This window comes from Trichosurus vulpecula, chromosome 1 (genome assembly GCF_011100635.1).
Source record: "Trichosurus vulpecula isolate mTriVul1 chromosome 1, mTriVul1.pri, whole genome shotgun sequence".
Classification (NCBI taxonomy): Eukaryota; Metazoa; Chordata; class Mammalia; order Diprotodontia; family Phalangeridae; genus Trichosurus; species Trichosurus vulpecula.
Window position 1 is genome coordinate 501,330,669 of NC_050573.1, and position 23,430 is coordinate 501,354,098.

Here is a 23,430-nt window from a genome sequence, read left to right on the forward strand (position 1 = left end):
GTCTTGGCACAGTGTCTGGCTTATAGTAGGTGCTTAATAAATGGTTATTGACTGACTGACCAATGGTTACTGACTGACTGATAAGATAAAGCATTTCATGAAGCTAGCCTAATTAACCATAATACAGGAGTCTTTCATTTTCTTATATTTAGGTTAGAATAAAGCAGCAATTATTTAAAAAAATGAAAATAACTCATGTAGTAACAATTGAAAAAGAAACCACATTGTTGGGAGATGCTTATGTGGTGTATTATCAATATACACTTGTGGACAGTAACTCTAAATTTTTAAGGCATGACTTTTAGTAAAATACTTCAATACTTCAAAACTGATGCTGGGGGGGATTTATGGATACAGACCTCAAAGTCTCCTTTAAAGCGCGAGAAACAAGTTTTTACTATACTGTTGTCATAACTATTTTTATTTACCCCATAAATGTTAAGCAAGTTCACTTAGATTTCATTTATAAGATGATAACCTTCTCCACTTTCTTTGGTGCTCTGGATTTTAAAATTACATGTCTCCTTTATATGAGAGTTTTTAGAGCATGTGACTTTATTACAGTATAAAATAAGGAGTGTACTTTAGGCAACTGAATCTTCAAAACCAAAAGAAAACAATACCTACCTGAAGCTTTACTAAAATTAATTTTTAACATTTTTTTAAATGAAGAAGGTCATTTATGACAACTATCTGGGCTTATGACTACAATGGATGTCTACTTTGCTACTTTTTAACTTTCAGCATTCTATGAATTAAAGTCATATTTTTATATGCTTTGGAGATAATTGAATGTAAATATGTTGGGGCCAAACTGCTGATACACAGACATGCACATATATACACATATATGTCTAAACACATGTACACATAGTATTTTTCTTTTAGGTCAGCATGGGAATTAATTCTGTACCCATTTTTAAGTCTCTGTTATATGTAAAACCCAGATGTTGATGCTTCTCTCTCTGGTAACTGTTTATGCACTGCTTGGACAGACAGCTAGAAGCCCTGCCTGCTGATTTCTGTTATTTTGCTCTGTTTATAGTGTATGCTTGTAATTTATGTTTGCATTCTCTCTGAAGTTCAGGGTGCTGGCTTTTCCCCCTGAACTAAGTGAATGGTATATGTATTTAATTAAAGTAAGATTGTTAACCCCTTTTGATCTGCTTTCCTTAGAAAAGCAGATCAAAGAACCTGTGTTGGCAGCCCTTCTGAGTGCTGGTGTTATTGGTCTCACACAGCCACAGTAACTGTTAGCAGATCAAAGAATCTGTGCTAGCAGCCCTCCTGTGTGCCATTGTTATTGGCCTTACACCTCCACAGTAGCAGCAAGGAGCATTGTTGTTTTCTCATAAAGTCACTAGCTTCCGCTTGCTCCATTCTAATTTTTAAGGCAGTATTTTCTTCAGTGGTCTTTTGGACCTCCTTTTCTGTTTGGCTAATTCTGCTTTTTAAGGCATTCTTCTTCTCATTGGCTATTTGGAGCTCTTTTGCCATTTGGGTTAGTCTGTTTTTTAAGGTGTTATTTTCTTCAGTATTTTTTTGAGTCTCCTTTAGCAATTCGTTGACTTGTTTTTCATGATTTTCTTGCATCATTCTAATTTCTCATCCCAATTTTTCCTCTACTTCTCTTACTTGCTTTTCCAAATCCTTTTTGAGCTCTTCCATGGCCTGAGACCAATTTATATTTTTCTTGGAGGCTTTTTGTGTAGGCTCTTTGACTTTGTTGACTTCTTTTGGCTGTATGTTTTGACCTTCTTTGTCACCAAAGAAAGATTCTAGAGTCAGAGGCCTTTTACACTGCTTGCTCATTTCCCTGGCCAATTACTTGACTTTTGAGCTCTTTGTCAGGGTATGACTGCTTACAGAGTGTAGAGTGCTTTGTCCCAAGCTTCAGGGGTTTTGTGCTGCTGTTTTCAGAGCTACTTCCCTTCTGAGGTGGTATGATGCTCCTCTCCTGGCCTGTGCTCTGGTCTGTGAGTGCAAGTACTCCTTTCTGCCTTGTAACTACCAGGAGGACTCCCTCTCCACATCCACCACAAGCTTTGCCAGACCAGTGCTCCTCCTCCTCCAAGGACTGCCAGCCAGAACTGTGACCCAGATCAAAGCAGGGCAAAGCAAGAGAACTTTGCCTCAGCACCAGCAAAGAGATTCCTGTACTCCAGCTCTGATCAGCTGCCTGATTGCCCCCACTGTCCGTGGACCTGGAGTCAGAAGCAGCTTCCACAGCCACAGATGCAGTCACCTTTGCTGCCCCAGCGCTGGGGCCAGACAGCACAGTTCTCTCACCCAGGTCCAGCAGTTTTCCCACTGACCTGCTCTGTTGTCTTTGGCATTTGTGGGTTGAAAAGTCTGGAAACTGCCACAGCTCAGTGATTCAGTGCCCTGAGGCCTGCTCTGTCAGTTCTGCTCCAGCCTGGTCTCTTTCCACACAGCTCCACTCCCAGCACGGTGTGATAGACCCTTCTCAGTGACCATCCAGGCTGTCTTGGGCTGGAGAATTATTTCTCTCTGTCATTTTGTGGGTTCTGTAGCTCTAGAATTTATTTAGAGTCATTTTTTACAGGTGTTTGGAGGGATTTGGGGGAGAGCTCACGTGAACCCCTTTTTTCAAGCTGCCATCTTGGCTCTACTCCCTCCAAGCAGCATTGTTGTTACAAACACATACATTCATTTTGATGATTTTTGGTGCTAGTAAATGGCTGGACTAAATTGGTTGAGGACCTGTTTGACCTAAGATGTGATTCACAGGCTAAGCATTTTTGAGAACTATTGCTTTTACAGACTATGGGAAGATGCTTTATGCAGTTGAAGATATAGTTATCCCTCCACAGGTAACCCAGTAGAAAGAGCACCGAGTCTGTAATCAGAGGACTTGTATGGTACAACTTCCCACTTTGAGGCATACTACCTTGGGCAAGTCTCTGATCCTCTTTGGGAACCAGTTTCCTCATCTTCAAAAGGAGAGGATTGTATTACTTGGCCTTCTAGCTCCAGAGCTATGATCCTTGAGACAATTCATAAAAGTTGCTCAGAATATTGTATAAAGAGAATCTTATTTTCCATTGACTTTTATTGTGAAATTGGAGATATATCCCTAAAACAGCAGTAGCAATGTTCCAGTTACAGAGAAGTAGATGTTTTACTACTGTTGCTAATTTCCACCTCTCTCTACATCCCCCTCACTGCTTCTCGTGTATAGTAGCAGAGGCAGCATAATAGTCACAGTTTGACAGAGATGCAGCTTATGTTGTTGTCTGCCTTCTTTTCTCCTTTGTTATCCTGTCCTTGGTGTATAGGCAGCTATCACAGGAAGCCAAAGATTGGTTACAGCAGCCTGCTGGTAGAAGTAGTTAAGGCTTGAATGACAATGCATGAGGTCAACATGGAGAAACACTCTTGGTCTTGAGTATCCTGATAAAAATGTCTTTTTTACCTTATGAACAAAACAAGTAAACAGCCTCTAGTGTGTTGAGAAGTACTAACATTCAGAACACCCATCACTGCCTTCCTGACTCTTTTTGTTGGTTGAAGTTACAGTGGGGGTAGGAAGTAGTTATCCACTCCTATTACTATTCTTATGGCAGCTTTTAAATCTGACCTTGTCTTGATCAGAATAAGATGCCAGCCTCACCGTCAGGATTGATTAAAATGGAACCCATCATTGTGTAATTAGGAGTCTTTAAGGAATAGGTAAGAAATTAATTTCTTATTTCATGAATTGCTATTTTGCAATGGGGTTTATTGAGTTTCCTTATGGTTTTTGTTCAGTTGTTTCAGTTATGTTTGATTCTTGGTGACTCTGGGGGTTTTTAGGCAAAGATACTGGGGTGGTTTGCCATTTTCTTCTCCAGCTCATTTTTTATAGTGAGGAAACTGAGGCAAACAGAGTTAAGTTACTTACCCTGGGTCAAACAGCTAATGAGTATCTGAGGCCAGATTTGAACTTAGGTCTCCCTGACTCTAGACCTGGGACTTTATCTACTGGGCCACCGGGTAAAGCCCAGTTTCCTTATAATGAAGACAGAGGAAAGAAACCATGGGCAATAGTGTGTGCTCTCCTTGCCCTTCATTGTGACTCTCGTCAAGGTTGTATGTCTAGCATTTTTGGCACATTTATTTTGCTGTTTTTGGGTTCCTTTGGTGTAATAGATTCCAATCAATTTAATTTCCTTCTCAGTGAAAGGGAGAGTAGAGAGATGAGGAATGACTTTGGCTTGAAACAGATGGACATTCTCCAGGAAAAGGTAATAAACAGTCTTCACTGTTGATGCAGAAATCAATTTAAGGAGCTTTGAATCTAAGGTACCTTTAATCAGGTTTATCTGAAGCAGCAATGTGCTAACTGGCTGATTAATTGGCTGAAAGTGAAAACATTAACAAATTAAATATTTTACTTCTTCCAAAGAACTTCCTGTTAGCCAAGTTTTCCTTCAATATCTTACAGGGCATAATGATTATAATGTACATTCTCAGTAGGATGTCAGTTGTAAGAATGTTGTCCACATGACATTTCAGTGCTTTCCAGACTGCACTGAAATGTCTCTTATAGTCTTTGCCTGGTAAGGTTGCACCTAGATTGGAGGGTACAGTAAAACCGAATAGCACCCCTTTTCTTCAAAATTCTTGGGACACTAGAACTGTTGCTAAGGACTGTGGTGATTTTAGGGGACTTAGTGACCCTTGCCTAAGTTTAGAGGGCAGCTAGGTGGTACAGTGGATAGAATACCAGGCCTAGAGTCAGAAAGACTTGAGTTCAATTTTGGCCTCAGACACTTACTAGCTTTGTGATCCTGGACACGCCACTTAACCTCTGTTTGCCTCAGTTTCCTCATATGTAAAATGGAGATTATAATAGCACCTACCTCTTTGGGTTGTTGCAAGAGTCAAATGGGATAATAATTGTAAAGTCCTTAGCAGTACCTGGTAAATAGTGAGCATTGTAAATGTTAGCTATTATTATTATTAGAGCTCTTGAAAATTGGAAGTTCTTAGTGGCTTTGTGGGGGGGGGGAGGTGTGAGAAGAAGAGTACCTCTTGGGAAACAGGGACCATATTTTGACATATTTTCAGTTCTTTTGAGCTCATCAGAATTTTTTGAGGACTTCTGAAACCATTATTTTTGACCAGAAATCTATTAGCCTGATAAATAGCTTGATGTCTGAATGGTTCCTTTGATAGAGTTGTGGATTCTCTGATCCACATCCCTGGAACTAACTGTTAGGCCTTAAGCACTGGACTAGGTCTTGGGTTCCGCAGTGTTTTGTCCCTAAGTGATCATGCTTCTAAAAGGCCCTTTGCATTTTGGTATGATTTGTAGCTGACAGGCATTCTTATGGGGTATAGGATTGCACCACTTAAAGGATGTTTGCTTAGTGATTTGTGAAGTGAACTATGCTTTTTGCATTTTCCTTTGAGCATGAGAGAACAATAGGTTACTGCTGCCCTTGCAGAAAATTGCCTAATGGCATATAGTCTTGTGGGGAATTTGAAGTCTGTTTGGGAAGTAATAATAATAGATTTAAGGGATTAGATCTGCTGGAGTGCCTGAAGGACTATGGACAGAGGTTTGTGGCATGGACAGGAACCACTGCAGCAACAGCAGAGACAAAAAACATTCCAAACAAAAAGCAAGAAAGCCAGTGGCTGGATGGTGAGCTTCACAATTGCTGAGTAAGAAGGAAAGGGAAAGGGAAAGGAGAAAGGGAAAGATATATCCAACTGAATGCAGAATTCTAGAGAATAGCAAGGTTTTCTTAAATGAGCAATGCAAAGACATAGAAGAAAACAATAGAATGGGAAAGATAAAAGATCTCTTCAAGAAATTTAGAGATCTCCAGGGAACTTTTTATGCAAAAAAGGGCATAATAAAAAGACAATGGTAGGGACTTAATAAAAAGAAGAGTAAGAAAAGGTGGCAAGGATATATAGAACTACATTAGAAAGATCTTAAAATCACTGATAACCACAGTCTAATCTAGTCAGACATCCTGGAGAATGAAGTCAAGTGGGCCTTAGGAAGCATTGTTAACAATAAGGTTAAGGGAAGTGACAGAATTCCAGATGAGCTATTTAAAATCCTAGAAGATGATGCTATACAAGTGTTGCACCCAATATGCCAGCAAATTTGGAAAATGCAACAGTGGCCATTGGATTGGAAAAGATCAGTTTATATCCCAGTCCTAAAGAGGGGCAGTGCCAAAGATTGTTTAAATTACTGAACAGCCAGCAAGGTTATACTTAAAATTCTTCAAGCTAGGCTTCAGCAATATGTGAATCAAGAATTACCAGAAGAGCAGGCTGGTTTTCGAAGAGGCAGAGGAATTAAGAGACCAGAATGCCAACATTTGCTGGAGAAAGCAAGGGAATTCCAGAAAACATCTACTTCTGCTTCATTGACTATAAAGTCTTTGCGTGGATCACAACAAAACATGTCAGGTCCTCAAAGAGATGAGTATTAGCTTATTTTACTGGTCCCCTGAGGAACCTCTATGCAGGTCAAGAAGCAATAGTTAGAACTGAACATGGAACAACTGATTGATTTAAGATGGGAAAAAGAGTATGACAAGGCTGTAGACTGTCACCTTATTTAACTTATATGCAGATCACATCATGCTAAATGCCAGGCTGGATGAATCAAAAGCTGGAATTAAGGTTGCTGGGAGAAAAATCAACAGTCTGAGCTTATACAGATGATAATGTTTCGAAGGCAGAAAGTGAATAAGAATTAAGAAACCTCTTGATGAGAGTGAAAGAGGAGAGTGTAAAAGCTGGCAAGTAGAGGGAGAAGAAATGGAAGCAGTGTCAGATTTTATTTATATTCTTGGGCTCAAAGAATACTGCAGATAGTGATTGCAGCCATGAAATTAAAAGACTCCTTAGAAGGAAAGCTGTGTCAAATCTGGATAGCATACTAAAAAGCAGACATTGCCTGACCCACAAATGTCCATATTGTCAAAGCTGTGTTTTTTCCAGTAGTATTGTATGGCTGTGAAAGTTGGACTCTAAGGAAAGCTGAGGGGGCAGAATTGATGCCTTTGAATTGTGGTACTAGAGAAATCAAATCAGTCAATATTTACAGAAGTTAATTCAGACTGTTCATTGGAAGGACAAGAAGCTTAAATACTTTGGCCGCATAATGACAAGACCATACTCATCAGAAAAGACACCAATGTCAGGAACCATTGAAGATAAAAGGGAAAGCCAGCATATAGCTGAACATGAGCTGGATAGTGTCATGGAAGCAGGGACTATGAGTTTGGAGAGACTTTGGCAGATGGCAGAGGATACAAGGACCTGGCATGCTATGGTCCATGGGGTTATAAAGTGTTGACATGACTGAACGACCAAACAGTGAGAAATAGAAGCAATAAGTTGGCTTTGTTTTGGAATTATTATCATTATAGAGAAGACCTCCCAATATTCAGTTACCAAGTCCTGTCAGTTTTATGTTCATAATGTCTCTTGCATTTGTCCCCACTTCTCTAGCCCCTCTGCCATCCCCCTAACACCATGACTTATTATCATCTGTCTGGACAGTTGCAGTAGCTTCCTCCCTCTGATCATACTGTGGCTAGACTGATCTTCCGGACACCTAGATCTAGGCATGTCATTTCCCTGTTCAGAAATCTTCAGTGCCTTCCTATTGTCTACCAGGTAAAGCCTTGACAGTTTAGGTCCCATTCCATCTGGCACCTCTTTCCTTCCCTCAACAAATGTTTTATTGAAAGGTTTTGTTTTGTTATTTTTCTTTTAATGCTGTTGTCACTTTGCCTTTATTATCCCTCCCTAAGAGCTCTTTCTTGAAACAAAAAGCAAAACCAATTTATGTGTTGGCCATGTCTGAAAATGTATACTCCATTTTGCACCTGTAGTCTACCACTTACCAAGGCTACCCCCTCTATTTGTTCAAGTGATTCCATCCTATTCATTCTCTTCCAACAAACTGCCTCCTTGATCATCCTCACACTTTCATTTATTTTCAGTCTCTCCCTCTTTACTGGCTCATTTCCTGTTGCTTACAAAGTTGCCTACATCTACCCTATCCTCAAAAAAAATCCCCTCACTTGATCTTTCTATCCCTGCTAACTAACTTCCTATATTTTTTCTGCCCTTTTTAGCTAAAGTTTTTAAAAAGGCTGTCTACAATAAGTGTCTCCACTGTGTCTCCCCTCACTCCCTTCTTAGCCCCTTACAGTCTTTCCAGTGAATAGTCTAAAATAATTTCTGACCTCATCATTCCACTAAAACTGTTCTCCAAGATTACTGATGATCTCTTATGTGCCAAATCCAGTGGTTTACCCCTTCCTCAATCTTCATTCTTCTTGACCTCTTTGTAGCCTTTGACACTGTTGATAAGTCTCTTCTCCTTGATATTCTCTTCTTTCTAGGTTTTTGGGGCACCATTCTCTCCAGTTTCCGTCCTTATCTGACCACTCTTCTTATGTCTCTTTTGCTGGATCCTCTTCCTTTTTTTTTAAATTTTAAACTGAAATACAGAAATTTAAATACCCAATAAGAAAAGAAAAAGAAACATATTGTAAACTTAAATATTGAAACCTAAATACAAAATAAGAAAAGAAAAAAAAAAGTATTGCCATGTGTACAGCTGAATGTAAGAGAGGATTCAAAATATATAGCAATAAATTTCCAATTCCAGAAAGCCCATGTAATAAATACTACACATTATGTTCAGAGCTGTCCATCTTTTCTTTGCTTCCTTGTAAATTTTCTTTCGTTCTCTGCCCTGTATTTTTTACTCTGTTCTTTTTTTCCCCTTCCTCCCCCCAGGCTACAATTAAGATATATTTATATCTACATATATACAAAGGTACATACACATATATACATAACCTACACACACACATACTTAGTTGTCTAGAATCATACTTGCATGTAGACATGTACATTCATATGCATCTATGTAAGACTGTACTCTTATTATTTGTCCTCTGTTTTTCTGAGGGTGGAGCTGGATCCTCTTCCAAATCATGCCTTTTAGCTGTAGCTGTCCTCAGGGTTCTGTCCTGGGCCTTCTTCACTTCTCCCTTTATATTACCTCACTTGGGGATCCCATCAGCTCCCATGGATTTAATTGCCCTCTCTGTGCTGATGATTCTCAAATTCACCTTTCCTGCTCCAACCTCTTTGCTGACCTCCAATCTAACATCTCCAACTAGATGTCTAGTAGACATCTTAAACTCAGTATGCCCAAAATTGAACTCGTTATCTTTTTACCTAAATCCTTCCCAACTCCTACCTGTTGGATCTCCTGTTCCTGTAGAAGGCAACGCTATCTTCCCAGCCTTTCAGGTTTGCAACCTAGAAATCATCTTGGATTTCTCACTCTTAACCCCCATGTCCAATCTGTTGCAAAGGCCTGTTGATTTCGCCTTTGTAACATGTCAAATATACCCCCTCTCACCTCTGATTCTACTACCCACCACTCTAGTGCAGGCCTCATGATTTCATACCTGGATTATTGCATTAGCCTGCTGGTGGATCTGCCTATTTCCAGTTTCTCTCCATTCTACTCCATCCTCCATTCAGCCACTAAAGTGATTTTCCTGAAGTACAGGTCTAACCATGTCTACCCTTCTGGTGGCCTTCTATTGTCTCTAGGAACAAATACAAAATGCACGGGTATCTGAAGCCCTTCTACCTTTCCAATCTTCTTACAATGTGCTCCCTGACACATACTCTTCAATCCAGTGACACCGGCCTCCTAGCTGTTCAGTGAACAAGACAAGACACTCCATTATTCCACTCCAAGCATTCTCTCTGGCTGTCCCCCTTGCCTGGAATGCTCTCCCTCCTCTACTCTGACTACTGACCTTTCTGGCTTCCTTTAAGTCCCAACTAAAATCTCACCCTTACAGGAAGCCTTCCCCAACCCTTCTTAATTCCAGGGGACTTCTCTCTGTTGATTATTTCCTATTTATCATTATATATGTATATATATATATATATGCATACATGTATATGTACATATGTGTATGTGTATATATGTATGTATGTATATGTCTATATAATATATGTATATGTATGTATAGCTTTGTATATGTTTGTTTGCATGTTGTCTTCCCCATTAGATTGTAAGCTCCTTGAGGGCAGGGACTGTCTTTTGCCCGTTTTTGTATCCTCAGAGTTGAGCAAAGTGCCTCGCACATAGTAGGCACATAATAAGTGTTTATTGATCGATTGTGTCATCATTGAATAAGGATCTCACATTTAGCATACTGATAGTAGAAGTGAAGTTCTTGGAGGGTCCAAAAGCTGTGATTCTTAGTACCTTCAGTTTTCCTTTTCACCTTCTCTGCTACTGTCACTGCGTATATGGGAGGGGTTTCACAACACTGAGGCCTGTTTTTTTATTTTTATTTGTTTCAGGGGTTACGATGGCCAGAGGAAAAATTTCAGGTGGTCAGCATAACTGTGATGTCCTCTCCATAATTAGCTAGGTTGTTTCTTGGAAAATTGTCTCCTTCTGCTTCAGGGGCCAGCATGATAGAAATTACCAGAAGTTGTGTTACAGTGGCATGGTTTTTAAGAACCCAGAGTCACCTCCAGGCATCTATTTTAGGACTCTAGAGAACTTTCAGCTATATTTTAGGTTAAATAGGCTTTGTAGGCTGATCTGGGAATTTGACCAACATTTTAAGCCTTTTTTTTCGATGGGAAAATACTTTCAAACAAGTAAGTTGAGAAATCAGTTTTTAGAATGCAGTGTATCGGTTGGGAATTTCTTCTTACAAAGCATAAAATTTTGTAGTAATGAATATATGATATAGCTAGCAGTATAGAGAAGAATATGGGGAAGGAGCTGGGCATGGAAAACATGGGTAAATGATCCTTTTTTGGTACGTATATTAACTTCCTGATTTGCAAATTCTAAAATAGGGAATAATTTTGTATTGAATTTTCTTTTAATGAATTATGTCTTTGTTTAGTTTCTTAGTTTTGATATTTGCTAACAATTAAGCAACTAGAATTTTAGAAATGGGTCCATAACAGAATCAAAATGTTTAACTTAAGGAAGCATTTGAAGCTTTCATGATATATTTTTTGCCATTCATTTTCTTACATTTTGTATGGAATATTATATCGGCTTCGTGGTATCCAAGGATTTGGTCTTCTGAAGTTACTAGGTTGAAAGTAAGGAGACTTGGATTTTAGCTGGGACTCTTGTCACTAATTTGCAATGTCACCTTGGGATAAGTCCCTGGATAAGTCACTTTTTTCTCTTTACATTTCAATTCCATGATCTATAAAATTGAGAGTGTTGGAGTAGGATTCTTCCAGCTTTAAAATTGTTTTTGAGAAAAATTTAAAGAAATATGGACAAGTCTCCTTTTGAACTTTATTTTCCCGTTTTTTAAGATTTTATCTTATGGTAGAGTTGACCTTTATTTGTCAGAAGGGAGGAGGAAGTTGCAAAACAATTTTGGTTATAATTTTTTGACCTTTTTCATCTTAAATTGTAAATGGTATATGATAATTAGAGTGATAATGAATTCATTACCATTTTAAACTGACATTATAACTAACAGTTTCTCAGAGGAATGTGTTACGTCAAGTTATAAAAGTGAGATGAGCTATGACATACCCTATAAACTGTGGTTGAAAGATCTGAGAGCCTTATCATATTATTTTTGCTGTTAATAAGGCCTAGAGTGTTGATTAAACTCTAAATAGCCTCACCTTTCTGAACTGCAGTATGAATAGAAAAGTAACATTCACATTCTTGGCTCTTTTATTATACAGAAATGTTTGTGGATAGTACGTTATTGATATTAAACTGAAGCAAATCTTGTGTAACTAATAAGGCCCAGTTTGACATTGGGTTCTTTTTTTTTTCTGAATACAATTGATAATATTGGTGGTCATTTTATTTACCTCAATCTGATGACTTTTTCTTGATTGTTACAAGAATAGTTCTTTTAAAAACAATTTCCTACCTCGTCTGTTGTGTCTGCCAATTTCTTGTAGTCATGGAATATGGAAATAAGAATTAGAATTTTTCAAACGCTTAATGTTCTACTAATGCCATTTGTTTTTGTATCACACTTTTGCTCCAAATAGCTGTACCCTTGTCATTGGAACCCCTTACCCTCACCTTGTAGCAACAAAAGTAGTCGGAAAAAAATACAGTGAGAGGAATAACATTCTCAGATGACAGCACTTACAACACTAACTAGCTTGTCGAGAGGAACTAAGTGCATTTAATCATTAATCTTTTATAGAAACAGAATTAGTCATAATATTTAACCTGAATTCTGATGTCTTTTAGTTTTTTCATTTATCTTATGATGTCATTGTATATATTATTCTTTTGGTTTTACTTTCCTCACTGCGTATTAGTTCCTACAAGTCTTCTCATATTTCTCCGAATTCTTCATAGTTATCATTAGTTATTATCATTGACATTCCATTGTATTCATATACCACAATTTGTTTGACCATTCTCCAAATTGATGGGCATTACCTTTATTTCCCGTTTTATGCTGCTATCACTGTTTTGATTATAGGAGACCTTTCCCTTATCTTTGAGCTCCCTCTGGTATTTGTCCAGCAGTGAATTCACTGGATCAAAGGGGTGTGATCATTTCAGGAACTTTTCTCACAATTCCAAATCGAACAGAATTTTTCCAGCACAGAGCCTCATCTTTACGAACTTTCTTTCTTCTAGCATTTATTAGACTCCTGAAAGTGGTTTATGAATTGTTGATTTTTATTATTTCTATTTCTGAAATGATACATTACCTGTATAAACCACAATTGACAACTTTTTATTATTCAAGAGCTGATGATTACATAATTAATAAAATTATCCAGCTGACTTACCCTTTTATTTACTTATTTGTCGAATGATCTTTTCTTTCTTTTGTATCATTATCCTTTCATAATAACTATCTTTTCTCTGTTCGCCCCGCCCCCAAGTTGGTGGGAACTTTATAACAAATAAGTGTAATCAAGCAAAATGAATCAGCACATTGCATATGTCTGCAAATATAGCCTTCATTCCATATCTATAGTTTACTACTTTGCCAAGAGGTGGGAGATAATCAGTCTTCTGAAGTTACTGTTGGACACAATGGTGTTCTGAGCTCTGAAATCTTTCAAAGTTATTTTTCTTTACATTATTGAGTTATATTAATATTTTTCCAGATCTACTTATTTCATTTGATATCAGTCTATGTAGGTCTTTCTTTGGATTCTCCATAATTTTTGCAACAAAACAATATTTCATTACATTCATTAGTTTTTTATAGCTTTTTATATATACATTTTCTAGCTATTTCTTAATTGAGAGGTGTATGTACTTTGTTTTCAATTCTTTTCAACTACAGAAAATGCCATTATAAATATTTTTGTGCAGCTGGAACTTTCCCTCTGTCGTTGAGGGATGTCTAGCAGAAGTTGTTTTTGAATCATTCTTCAGTCATGTTTAACTCTTCATGACCCCATTTGGAGTTTTCTTGGCAAAGATACTGGAGTGGTTTGCCATTTCTTTGTGCAGTTCATTTTACAGATGAAGAAACTGAGGCAAAGGGGGTTAAGTGACTTGCTCAGGGTCACACAGCTAGTAAGTGTCTGAGGCCAGTTATGAACTCAGGAAGATGAGTCTTCAGGCCCAGAGCTCTATCCACTGCACCACCTAGCAGAAATATTGCTGTGTTAAAGGGTAAAGTATAGTTTATTGTCATTTTTTAAAATATAATTGCAAATCATTTTTATAAGGTTGGATAAATTCACAGTTCCACCAACAGTGCATTACTATGACTGTCTCTTTTGATCAGTTATTTGGAGTATTCTTTTATATGGCTGTTAACAATTTATATTTCTTCATTTAAAAATTAACTACCTGTTCATATCCTATCAACCATTTATGCATTGAGGAATATCTTTTGTACTTATGTATTTGTATTTATTACTTGAATATTTCTGATATCTGACATTTATCATATTTTTACCAGTTAACGGCTTCCTTTTTAATTCTAACTCACTTGATTTTGTTCATGCAAAAGCCTTTCAATTTTGTGTAATTTAAATTGTCTATTTTATCTTCTTTGATAAGCTTTATCCCTTGTTAAGGAACTAGCTCTTTAGTCACAGTTGTACAATGAACCTCATTCTATTCCTCTCTGATTTCTTAATAATATGACCTTTTAAACTTAGGTAATATATTAATTTGAAGCATATTTATCAAAAACTATGTTATCATGTTTGCTTTTTGGCATTGTTGGTCTATTAATCAACATTTTTGTTTTTTAACCAGTACTAGATTTTTTTTTATTGTTATTGCTTCATAGTACAGTATAGTTTGAGATTTGGTACTGCTAGGATCCTCTCCATTCCTAGCTCTCTTCCCCACCCCCCGTTATTTCCCTTGAGATTCTTGACTTTTTTTTAATGTTGTAATGTAATCTCACGAAAGAAGCATTCACCTGTATGCAAGGTATCAGTAGAATCTGTCTCTGATGCCCCCAGTCTGCCTCTTCAGTGTTACCTCTACCATATTTCCATGTTCATCCATCTTGTTGTGTCTATTTAGAAAGAAGTCTTTTACTGGTCTTTCTGTTGTCACTCTGTTGCTGTCCGTACCTGCTGCATTTGTTTACTCCTGAATTTCTTTTATTTGGGGTGTTCTAGGTCACCCTGGGCTTCACCCTGAGCTCTATTGGACCCTATTTCATTCCCTCCTCCTTTTGCATCAATCAGATGTCTTTTTCTTTGTATTTGAAGGTCTTTCTCCTGATGGCTTGCAGAGCTTGTTTTTTAATTGAATTGCTAAATTTGATCAGTATGTCCTGGAGTTGGAGCCTCGTATGTTTTCCTGGAGGAGATGTGTGACTTCTTTCAGTTGGAATTTCATTTTCTACATTCAAAAGTTCTGGGCAGTTTTCTTCAATTATTTCCTTCATTATGGTATTAACATTTTTTGTTCTGTCACATTCTTCTGGGAGACCTATGATTCTTAAGTTGTCTCCATGCAACCTGTCTTTGAGATCTGTATGCATAATGAGCATATTTTCTTTTTAACATTCTTGGCTTTTTGCTTCTCTTATTCTAGATCATCCTTCATTTCTGTGTATTTGCATTCCCAGTCTGTTGCTCGCTATTTTGTTTCTTTGTGAGGCTAGACATTGCAGATTCAAATTTTTCTCTTCCGTTCATTATTTTTGCTGTGCAGGACACAATTTCTGCTCTTTGTAATTCTCATTTAAACCACTCAGGAACAACGTGTTATGGTTCCATGTTCTCAAATTTTACAGGATCCTCTATCTCTTTCGAGTGTTTTTCCTTTATTTTGCAGTATTTATTCGTAGATGTTTGAACTCATTAACTAGATCTGGAAGCCATATTTCCTTCTGTTACTGTTTTTCCTGTTGATTTATCTGTTTGTGTTCAAGGTCTGAGGTTTTTTTTTTTCCTCTTATGTCTTTGGGATTTTCAATCTCCCCCTCTCCCCTTTATTTTCCTTGTCATTTGCTTCTTGACTCCCTGTCCTTTGACTGTAGTTTCCTTGGGGGCTGGATCTCAAAGCATCTCAGGCTCCTCTCACACATGGCAGCTTATGATTCACCAGTCTAGGTCTCTGCCTCAACCAACTTTTGGGTCATCTGACCTGGCCCCAGCTGGCTGCTGCAGTCTTTCCTCACGCTTGAGGAATATGAGCCTTTCCTCAACTCTCCGTCCTCCCCTTCCCATGCTCTCTTATCCTGTTCTGGTGATCTATCCCACTCCCTCTGTTCTTCAGCTCTCTGGCCTGGCACCAATACTTCAGAACCTGTTTTCCCCAGCACTGCCATTTCAGAGCTTTGTAGCACTGGTGCTTTTGGGTTGCCACCTCTGGAAAGTTTTGTACCTCAAGGGCTGTGACTAACCTGGCTGTTGAGGCCCAAGCAAACTTCTGCATTCTGGGCCAGTGGTAAGGGGAATCAAGATATAAGGATCTACTAAGGTCTGCTAGTGTATCCTTGTTGCTGGTAGCATAGGAGATTGGGGAGGGGTGCTGAGTTAGGTCGGGTCAGTAAACAGAGAGAGGGGTGTGTGTGTGTGTGTGTGTGTGTGTGTGTGTGTGTGTGTGGTGTGCAGTTGTAAACATTCCTTTGGATTCTAGGTGTGCTAGACCTTGGAGACAGCTGAAATGACTTTATCTTTGGCATCTAATTTCTGTTCTGGAGAGGTTTGAGAGGTCATGGGGATTGGGCAAAATGTCTAGTCCGCTAGCTTGTTGCTTATGTGCCCTGGAAGCCCCTGTCCATTCTTTTAATGCCATTATCCTTCTGTTCCTGTTATATGGCTAAGGTCATGGGACATTAGAGTCTCTGAAGGATTCAAAATGAGTATCACCCAGAGGGCAATGAATAATGTGTGATTGATAAGAGTAGGCTATAACACCTCTTAAACAGGGAGATCTGGAGGAAAGGTTTTTGTTAAAATTATAAGATTCAAGGAGAAGATAGACTGGTGAGAATGTGTTGAGTGGAAGAGATAACTAATGTATCTTTTGGTATCCTGATGTCAAAAGAAAGTGAGAAAAATTCCCGGTATGTTGATTAAACTGCTTGTAGCAAACTAATAGGAGGATATAGACAAGCATTATAGAAGTTTGCGTGGGTTAGCCCTAACCCTAATTATTACTATTTCAATACTTCAAATAATTTCCGATTTCTTGATCGTGAATACCTTCACTGGCACATACTGAAATCTGTCTAGGCCTTCTTTGTTTATCGTTTCGTATTTGCTATGGCTGAAAAAGATCCATCAGAATTTGCACTCTGAGGAGGTATTAGAGCAGGGCATTCATTGCCTGACCTGTGGTAGAACATTCCACGCTTGTATTCGCCTGATCAGCCACAGTCGGACACATTGAATCTTAACTGAAGCATAGCGTTGTCATTTTGGTCCTCTTTGAGAGCGAAGGACAGCAACCAACCAATGATAATTGTATTTACGTGGAAGAGGTAATGGAATGCGGGGTAGAAAGAGGCAGAGCGTACTTGGATGTCTGCATTTGACAAGATCTCTCATAATCTCCTAGGGGACAAGATGAAGAAGTGTAGGCTAGCTAATAGGACAGGTAGATAGATTAGGAAATGATTAAATGACTATGCCAAAAGAACGGTGAATAATGGCCAGAGGTGAACCTGACGATCAATAATTAATAGAGATCTCTAGTGTAATACAAGATCTTTCCTTGACTGTCTTCTGTTTCATGTAGATATCAATACCTTTGATACAGTTTAAATAGATAAACTTAAAGCTTTACATTTGGATTCAAAAAACAAATTTCACAGCTACAGGATTAAACAGGAATGGCTGGACAGCAGTGAAAAAGATCTGGAGCTTTTAGTGGGCTTGATGTGACTCGGTATGCCTCAGCAATAAGATATGATGGTGAAACAAGATAATTGGATTCTTTTGAGGGACCTGTGATTTCATTGGGAAGAGGTCAGACATTTGTAGGATTGGCATGTGGATGAGGGATTAGATTTATTTTGTGTAGCTCAGGGTGGCTGAACTAGCACTAATAGGAAGAAGAGGGAGGGAGTAAAATTTCTCTTCAATGTGAGGGAAAATTTCATAGCATTTAGAGCTTTCCAGAAATGGAAGGGGTTGCCTTGTAATGTAATCAACACTAAATGTAAGGTTGGCTAGATAACCACCTGTAAGAGTGAGAGGGATTTCCTGCTTGATTGGTGGTTAGGTTGAATGACCACTGAGGTCGAGATACATACATGCTACATTTTTTTGGGGAAAGTCGTTAGTAGCTGGGAGGGTCAGGCAAGACCTCTTCTAGAAGTTCATTCCTGAACTTAATACTTGAAGGAAAGATTATAAGAGATGGAGGTGAAGAGGCATGGCCTTTCAGTCATGAGATAAAACCTGTGCAGAAGCAAGGAAATGGAATATTATGTGTGAGGAACATCTAGAAATAGAGTTTAACCTGACTGGAGAGTACATAAAAGGTACTTGTACAGTAAAGCTGGAAAGGTTTTAAGTGGAAACTAGGCTACACACAGAGGACTTCACAGGCCAAACAAAAGCATTTTCTATTTGGCCAAAAGGATGTCGTTGGAGGTTATCGAGTAGTGGAATACTGTGTGTGGTCAGATCTGGCTTTAGGAAAATCACCTTGACAGCTGTGACAAGGATGGATTGGAGTGGGGAGAGACTTCCAAGGTGGGGAGGCCACCTAGAAGGGCTACTACAATAGCCTTCTATGGACAAGAAGTAACGAAGGCCAGAAATGGGGTGGTGCCAGTGAGGAGAAGGGGACAGCTGGGAGAGGCATTGCCGAGGTAGACTTGAGAAGACTGCCCGAATGATTGGGTGTGTTTTATGACCTTGGGTAAGTCCTCTAACCGTTTTGAGCATTAATGCCCTCTTCGCTAAAAGAGGTAGGTTAGAATACATGGCCTACATGCTCTCTCAGCTGTAACGTATCTTGTCTTTATTTCAAGGAGACATTGTAGTACTGTAGGAGTCTGAAGACCTGGATTCGGAGAACATCTCTGACAATCACCATGTGTGTGACAATGGACAGAACATGTGAACTTGTGAGCCCCATTATCTTTACGTGAAAAACTGTGGAGTTGGACTAGATGACCACTATGGTCTCATCTATGTCTCTTTGATGTTCCTAAGCATAGTACCAGTCAAAGCAGTTTTGTAGAAATGCACGCGGGTGTTGAATAAATGTTTTTTGATGATTACAGTGACATATTGCATCAGGAATTGTCCCAGGCAGGCGGAAATAGGCTAGCATGTGTTTATCCTCAGTAATTGAAAGTGTGTAGTAAGTGGTTACTCAGAAACAGCTGTGGATTGGTGTCTTGGGCTATTGTACATCCGTGATCAAGATCAGTACATCAGGGGTCCTTATTGAAAATGTTCCATTGAATTGATTTTTAGCCTGTGGTATTTGATTATGTCTGTACAACATCTCCCTCCTCTTCATCCCCAGTCTCCGAAAGGTACTGTGCTAGAGTCAGGGCCATGGCTTTGGTTTCTTGTCTAATTATTACCTTTCAAAAGAAAATGCTTTAAGTTTTCTTTTTCCATTTAGGCTCTCAGTTACTTCTGTGATTTCTAATTGTTTAGCAATCTTTTAAAAGTAATTAATATGTTAGTCAATCTAGAATTGGTTTGATGGTGTCATTCTTACCAGCGTCATCAGGTAGTCTTATATTTTCGTTGCTCGTTCATGTTGTCAAATGTTTAAACTGCAAATATTGTCAAATATTTAAACTGCAATTCACAAAACTTTCTAATGCTTTTTGGAACTTGAAATCTTAAAAAGTAAATACAAGACCTTAAATTGGTTTTGACGTTGCAGGAGTTAGTAAGTTAGCAAATTTAGTCAAGGCAAACTTATACCTTTTGATATATTAGGAAGAAAAATTGAATGACCATAGTTTTACTCTTTCATGTGAAATTGTTGCTTTGTGTTCATGAGGTATATTCATATTCCATGGAAAAAATAAGTTTGTGTGTTATCAAAAGCAGTGTTGTAGGATGGCACCGCTGACTGTTGTATTTCCTGGCTTCATTCAAAACCTACTTGTTAAACCAGCTAAACATAACACAGTACTAACAACTGTTATTTGCTTAACGAAGTCCCTGAAATGTCTTTTAAAATGCTTTGAGCTTATCAGAAAAAGGCATTAAAGCCACAAAGTGACTGCCTTTCTTGTATCCTTTCCTTCAGGCTCTGAAGTATTATTTTAAAAATGTTTTATTGATGTATTTTTACATTACTGCCACTCCCCTTTAACCCATCTCCCACAGAAACTTCCCGTATAACAAAGGACAGGGTAACAAAACAGAATCATCCATGACCCCGTCTGACAACTGATGGCACTATTTTGTACAGCAGCCTGCTAACTCTTTACCAAGAGTAGGGAGGTAGGTTTCCTTATAAGTATTCTGGAGTTATTTGGGCCGCTGTATAGAACCATTACTTTTTAGAATAAATTGTTTAGTTTTGCTGACTGATAGGCATGACAAGAAGCCAAGTTGTCAGTAGAGGGAGAATTGTAGGGTATGAATATTGAAGGACACTCGAGGCTGGTATGAGGGTAGCCCTGTTGGCTACTCTTTTTCGTTCCTATGAAGGGAGCCATGCTTAACGTGGGCTGGATTTTTTGCTTCTGCACCATCTGATTTCCATCTGTATTTATCTGTTGTAGCTTGAGACAATTGGATGGCAGCTTAACCTTCAAATGGCTCAGTCTAATCAAGCAAAGCTGAAATCTCCTCAAGCTGTGTTAGAACTTGGAGTGAGCAATGAAGATTCAAAGGTAAGAAACTGTTTCCAGGTGCACTGAGTGTACTTTGTTCCTTCAGGCCCAGACTACAGTTAGAGCTTTGTGGATTACATTGAAAAGTTAAAAGCAGATAATTTAAAACTGGAGGACAAGGATTGATAACAAATTAGCATGTCATTATTTACATAAAATAGGCTTTGGAGTCATACATAAAAGAAATTTGGTACTTTTTAGTATTTCTTCGAAAGGTTATTTTACTTTGTAGATGGCTTTTTGGATGGAAAATTTCTTATTAAGTTCTATAATAGGAAGCAATTGTGGAAAAGGTCATAGATTGATTTTTACAATTAAATGTTAGCAGTAGTTTTTTAAAAAATTGTTTTAGGCTGTACACATGCCAAGGAATGAGTATCATTCACCATAAATGTATAGTCAATGATTAGAATATGACAGTGATCTGAATTACCGTTTAAGGTCCTGTGGATTTTAAAATATTTTCTGTTCTTTGCAAAATCCAGCACTTAGCACAGTGTCTGGCATATAGTAAGTGCTTAATAAATATATATTGACTTACCGACAAAATAAAATTTGGATTTGACTTCACAAATATATTGAGTTCCACACTGCTACTTTTTAAATAGAGGTTTGACATGATTTATTAAGAACATCAGATCATTGTTAGATGTGACACTAGTGCAGAGTGCCAAAGAAATATTAATTAGCAGTTTATAAATTATCACTGAAAAGTTTCATAATGTAATGATGTAAGCTACTTAGATCAGGCCCCTTCACCCAGAGGAAACCAGGATGGGTGGGGTAGAGGATAAGGATGAGGACATGAAGGGTGAAGACATGAGGAAAGAGACAGGTAAAGTGACTAGAATAGCTCTTATTTTAGCGTTATCTAATGTAGTCAGTAAGCATTTATTAAATCCATACAATGTGCTAGGCATTGTGTTAAGTCCTAGGAATATCAAGAAAGGCAAAAAGTATGATTCTTGGTCTCCAAATTCTTGTAGGGGGAGGGAGAGAACATTCAGAATAGTATGTATATACAAGATAAATTCAGAGTGAATGAAGATCATCTTAGAGGGAAGGAGCAAGCAGTGGTGGGGGGCAGGGGAAGGGATGGCAGGAAAGATTTACAGAGGGTAGGATTTGAGTTGAGACTTGAAGGATGTCCCAGAAGATAGTAGGCAGAATTTGGGAGAGATTTAGGGCTGGAGATACATATCTGGGAATCATCCATATAGAGATGAAAATTGCATCTGCACCCAAAGGGAGATCTCCAAGTGAGATGATACAGAAGAAAAAGAGAAGACATCCCAGGACAGACATCTGGGCAACATCCATGGGTAGTATGTGTGCCCTGGATGAAGAACCCATGAAAGAGACTGAGAAGGGATAGCTAGACAGGAAGGAAGAAAGGTAGGAAGAGAGAACCAAGGGAAAGCAGTGCCATGAGAACCTGGAGGGGAGAAGAGGTGATCAGTAGTGTCAGATTTTGCAGAGAGGTCAGCTAGGATGAGGATTGAGAAAAGGCCTTTAGATTTGACAGTGATCGTTTATGACTTTGGAGAGAGCAGTTTTAGGCAAGTGATGAAATCAGAAGCTGAACTGCAGAGGGTTCATCTTGTAGGGCCAGCTGTACTCACTTGTTCCTCACCCCCCCCCCCCGCCCCCCCACAAAAGTCTTTTCCTGATTGTGCTTTTAGTCATCTATAAGACATAGGTTTTGTTTTAATGGCTATGTTTTTGTCTAAGTTGTCTCCAAAGTGGGGGCCACTGAATAAACTCAAAGGGAAGTCCCTCAAAGGGACAAAGCAGGAGGATAGGTCAGATCTCATCCTTTCTGTAATAGCCTATCTAGGCTTCTCTCCAACACAACCAACTATACCACCCCCTTCATCCATTATTGCTCAACACTGCTCCACTCTACCCCCTCCCAGTGCTGGCTCCCTGTGGCTACGCCAGGCTTTGGCATCCTTCATGATGGTTATCATATAACTGACATTAGGTACATTAGCAGTTATGCAGGCAAAATTCCCTGCCGCTCAGATCAGGCCTGGCTGTGGCAGGTGCCCCTCAACAGGGGGACTCTGTGCTCCAAGGCAGTGGTCAGTGAAAAAGAGCCGTGCTTTCCAGTGTTTTCATTTTTGACAGGAAAGGGTGAATCGCTTAGGCTAAGTAGGCATGGATGTGTTACGCTCTTCACTGCAGATCTCATGAGACTATCATTCTCTCCAAACCCACCCCCTTTTTTGAACTTCACCAGTTCTGTCAGAATCCCCACAATCCTTCCAGTCCCTCAGCTTTGCAATCTTCATGTCCTCCTTGACTCCTCACTCCCCTTCATCCCACACATCTAATTGGTTGTAAAATCTTGTCTTTTTTCTCTCTATAAAATCTCTCCCATCTGACCTCTTCTCATTCCTCATGTAGCTGCCACCATCCTAATTCAGGCCCTCACCAGCTTTCTTCTGGACCATTGCAATAAGTCTCCTAATTAGTCTCCTTGCTTCAAAACTCTCCCCTCTCTAAGCTATTCTCTGCACTGCTGCCAAAGTAATTTTCCTAAAGTGCAGGTCTAACCACGTCATTTTCCTACTCGTTAAACTCCAGTGGCTTCTTACTGATTTAAGAATCAAATATTCACTTTTGTTTAAAATTTTTTACTTTTTGTTTTATATAATTATTAGTACAGTAGCACATGTATATGTAGTACCTCCCTGGGTCACCCACTAGTGCACATTTTTACTTGAAGGTTGGGTCCCCTAAATGGTATCTCCTACCTTGTATAGAAAGGTACTGTGTGGCTTCATACTCCTAAAGCTATAGCTTACAAGCCCCCACCAGTGAGCTTTTTTTCTTTTTTTTAAATTAAATTTATTGATTTATTTTTAGTTTTCAACATTCACTTCCATAAGATTTTGAGTTCTAAATTTTCTCCTCTTTTCTCCCCTCCTCCCACCCCAAGATGGCATGTAATTTGATATAGGCTCTACATATACATTCGTATTAAAACTTTTCACATTAGTCATGTTGTAAAGGAGAATTAGAACCAATGGAAGAAACCATGAGAAAGAAGAAACAAACAAAAAAAGAAAAAAATAGAGAGCAAATAATATACTTCGATCTGCATTCAGACTCCATA

At 38.7% G+C, this 23,430-nt stretch overlaps 1 protein-coding gene across 1 annotated transcript in view; it reads left to right on the plus strand.

Annotated features, from left to right (window-relative positions):
* COMMD10 (COMM domain containing 10) overlaps window positions 1–23,430 on the plus strand; it is a 238,957-nt gene that overhangs the window by 23,347 nt on the left and 192,180 nt on the right. The window contains exon 5 of the mRNA XM_036742848.1: window positions 20,199–20,309. Within this exon, the coding sequence (XP_036598743.1) occupies window positions 20,199–20,309 (111 nt within the window). The remainder of the gene's footprint in view (window positions 1–20,198; window positions 20,310–23,430) is intronic.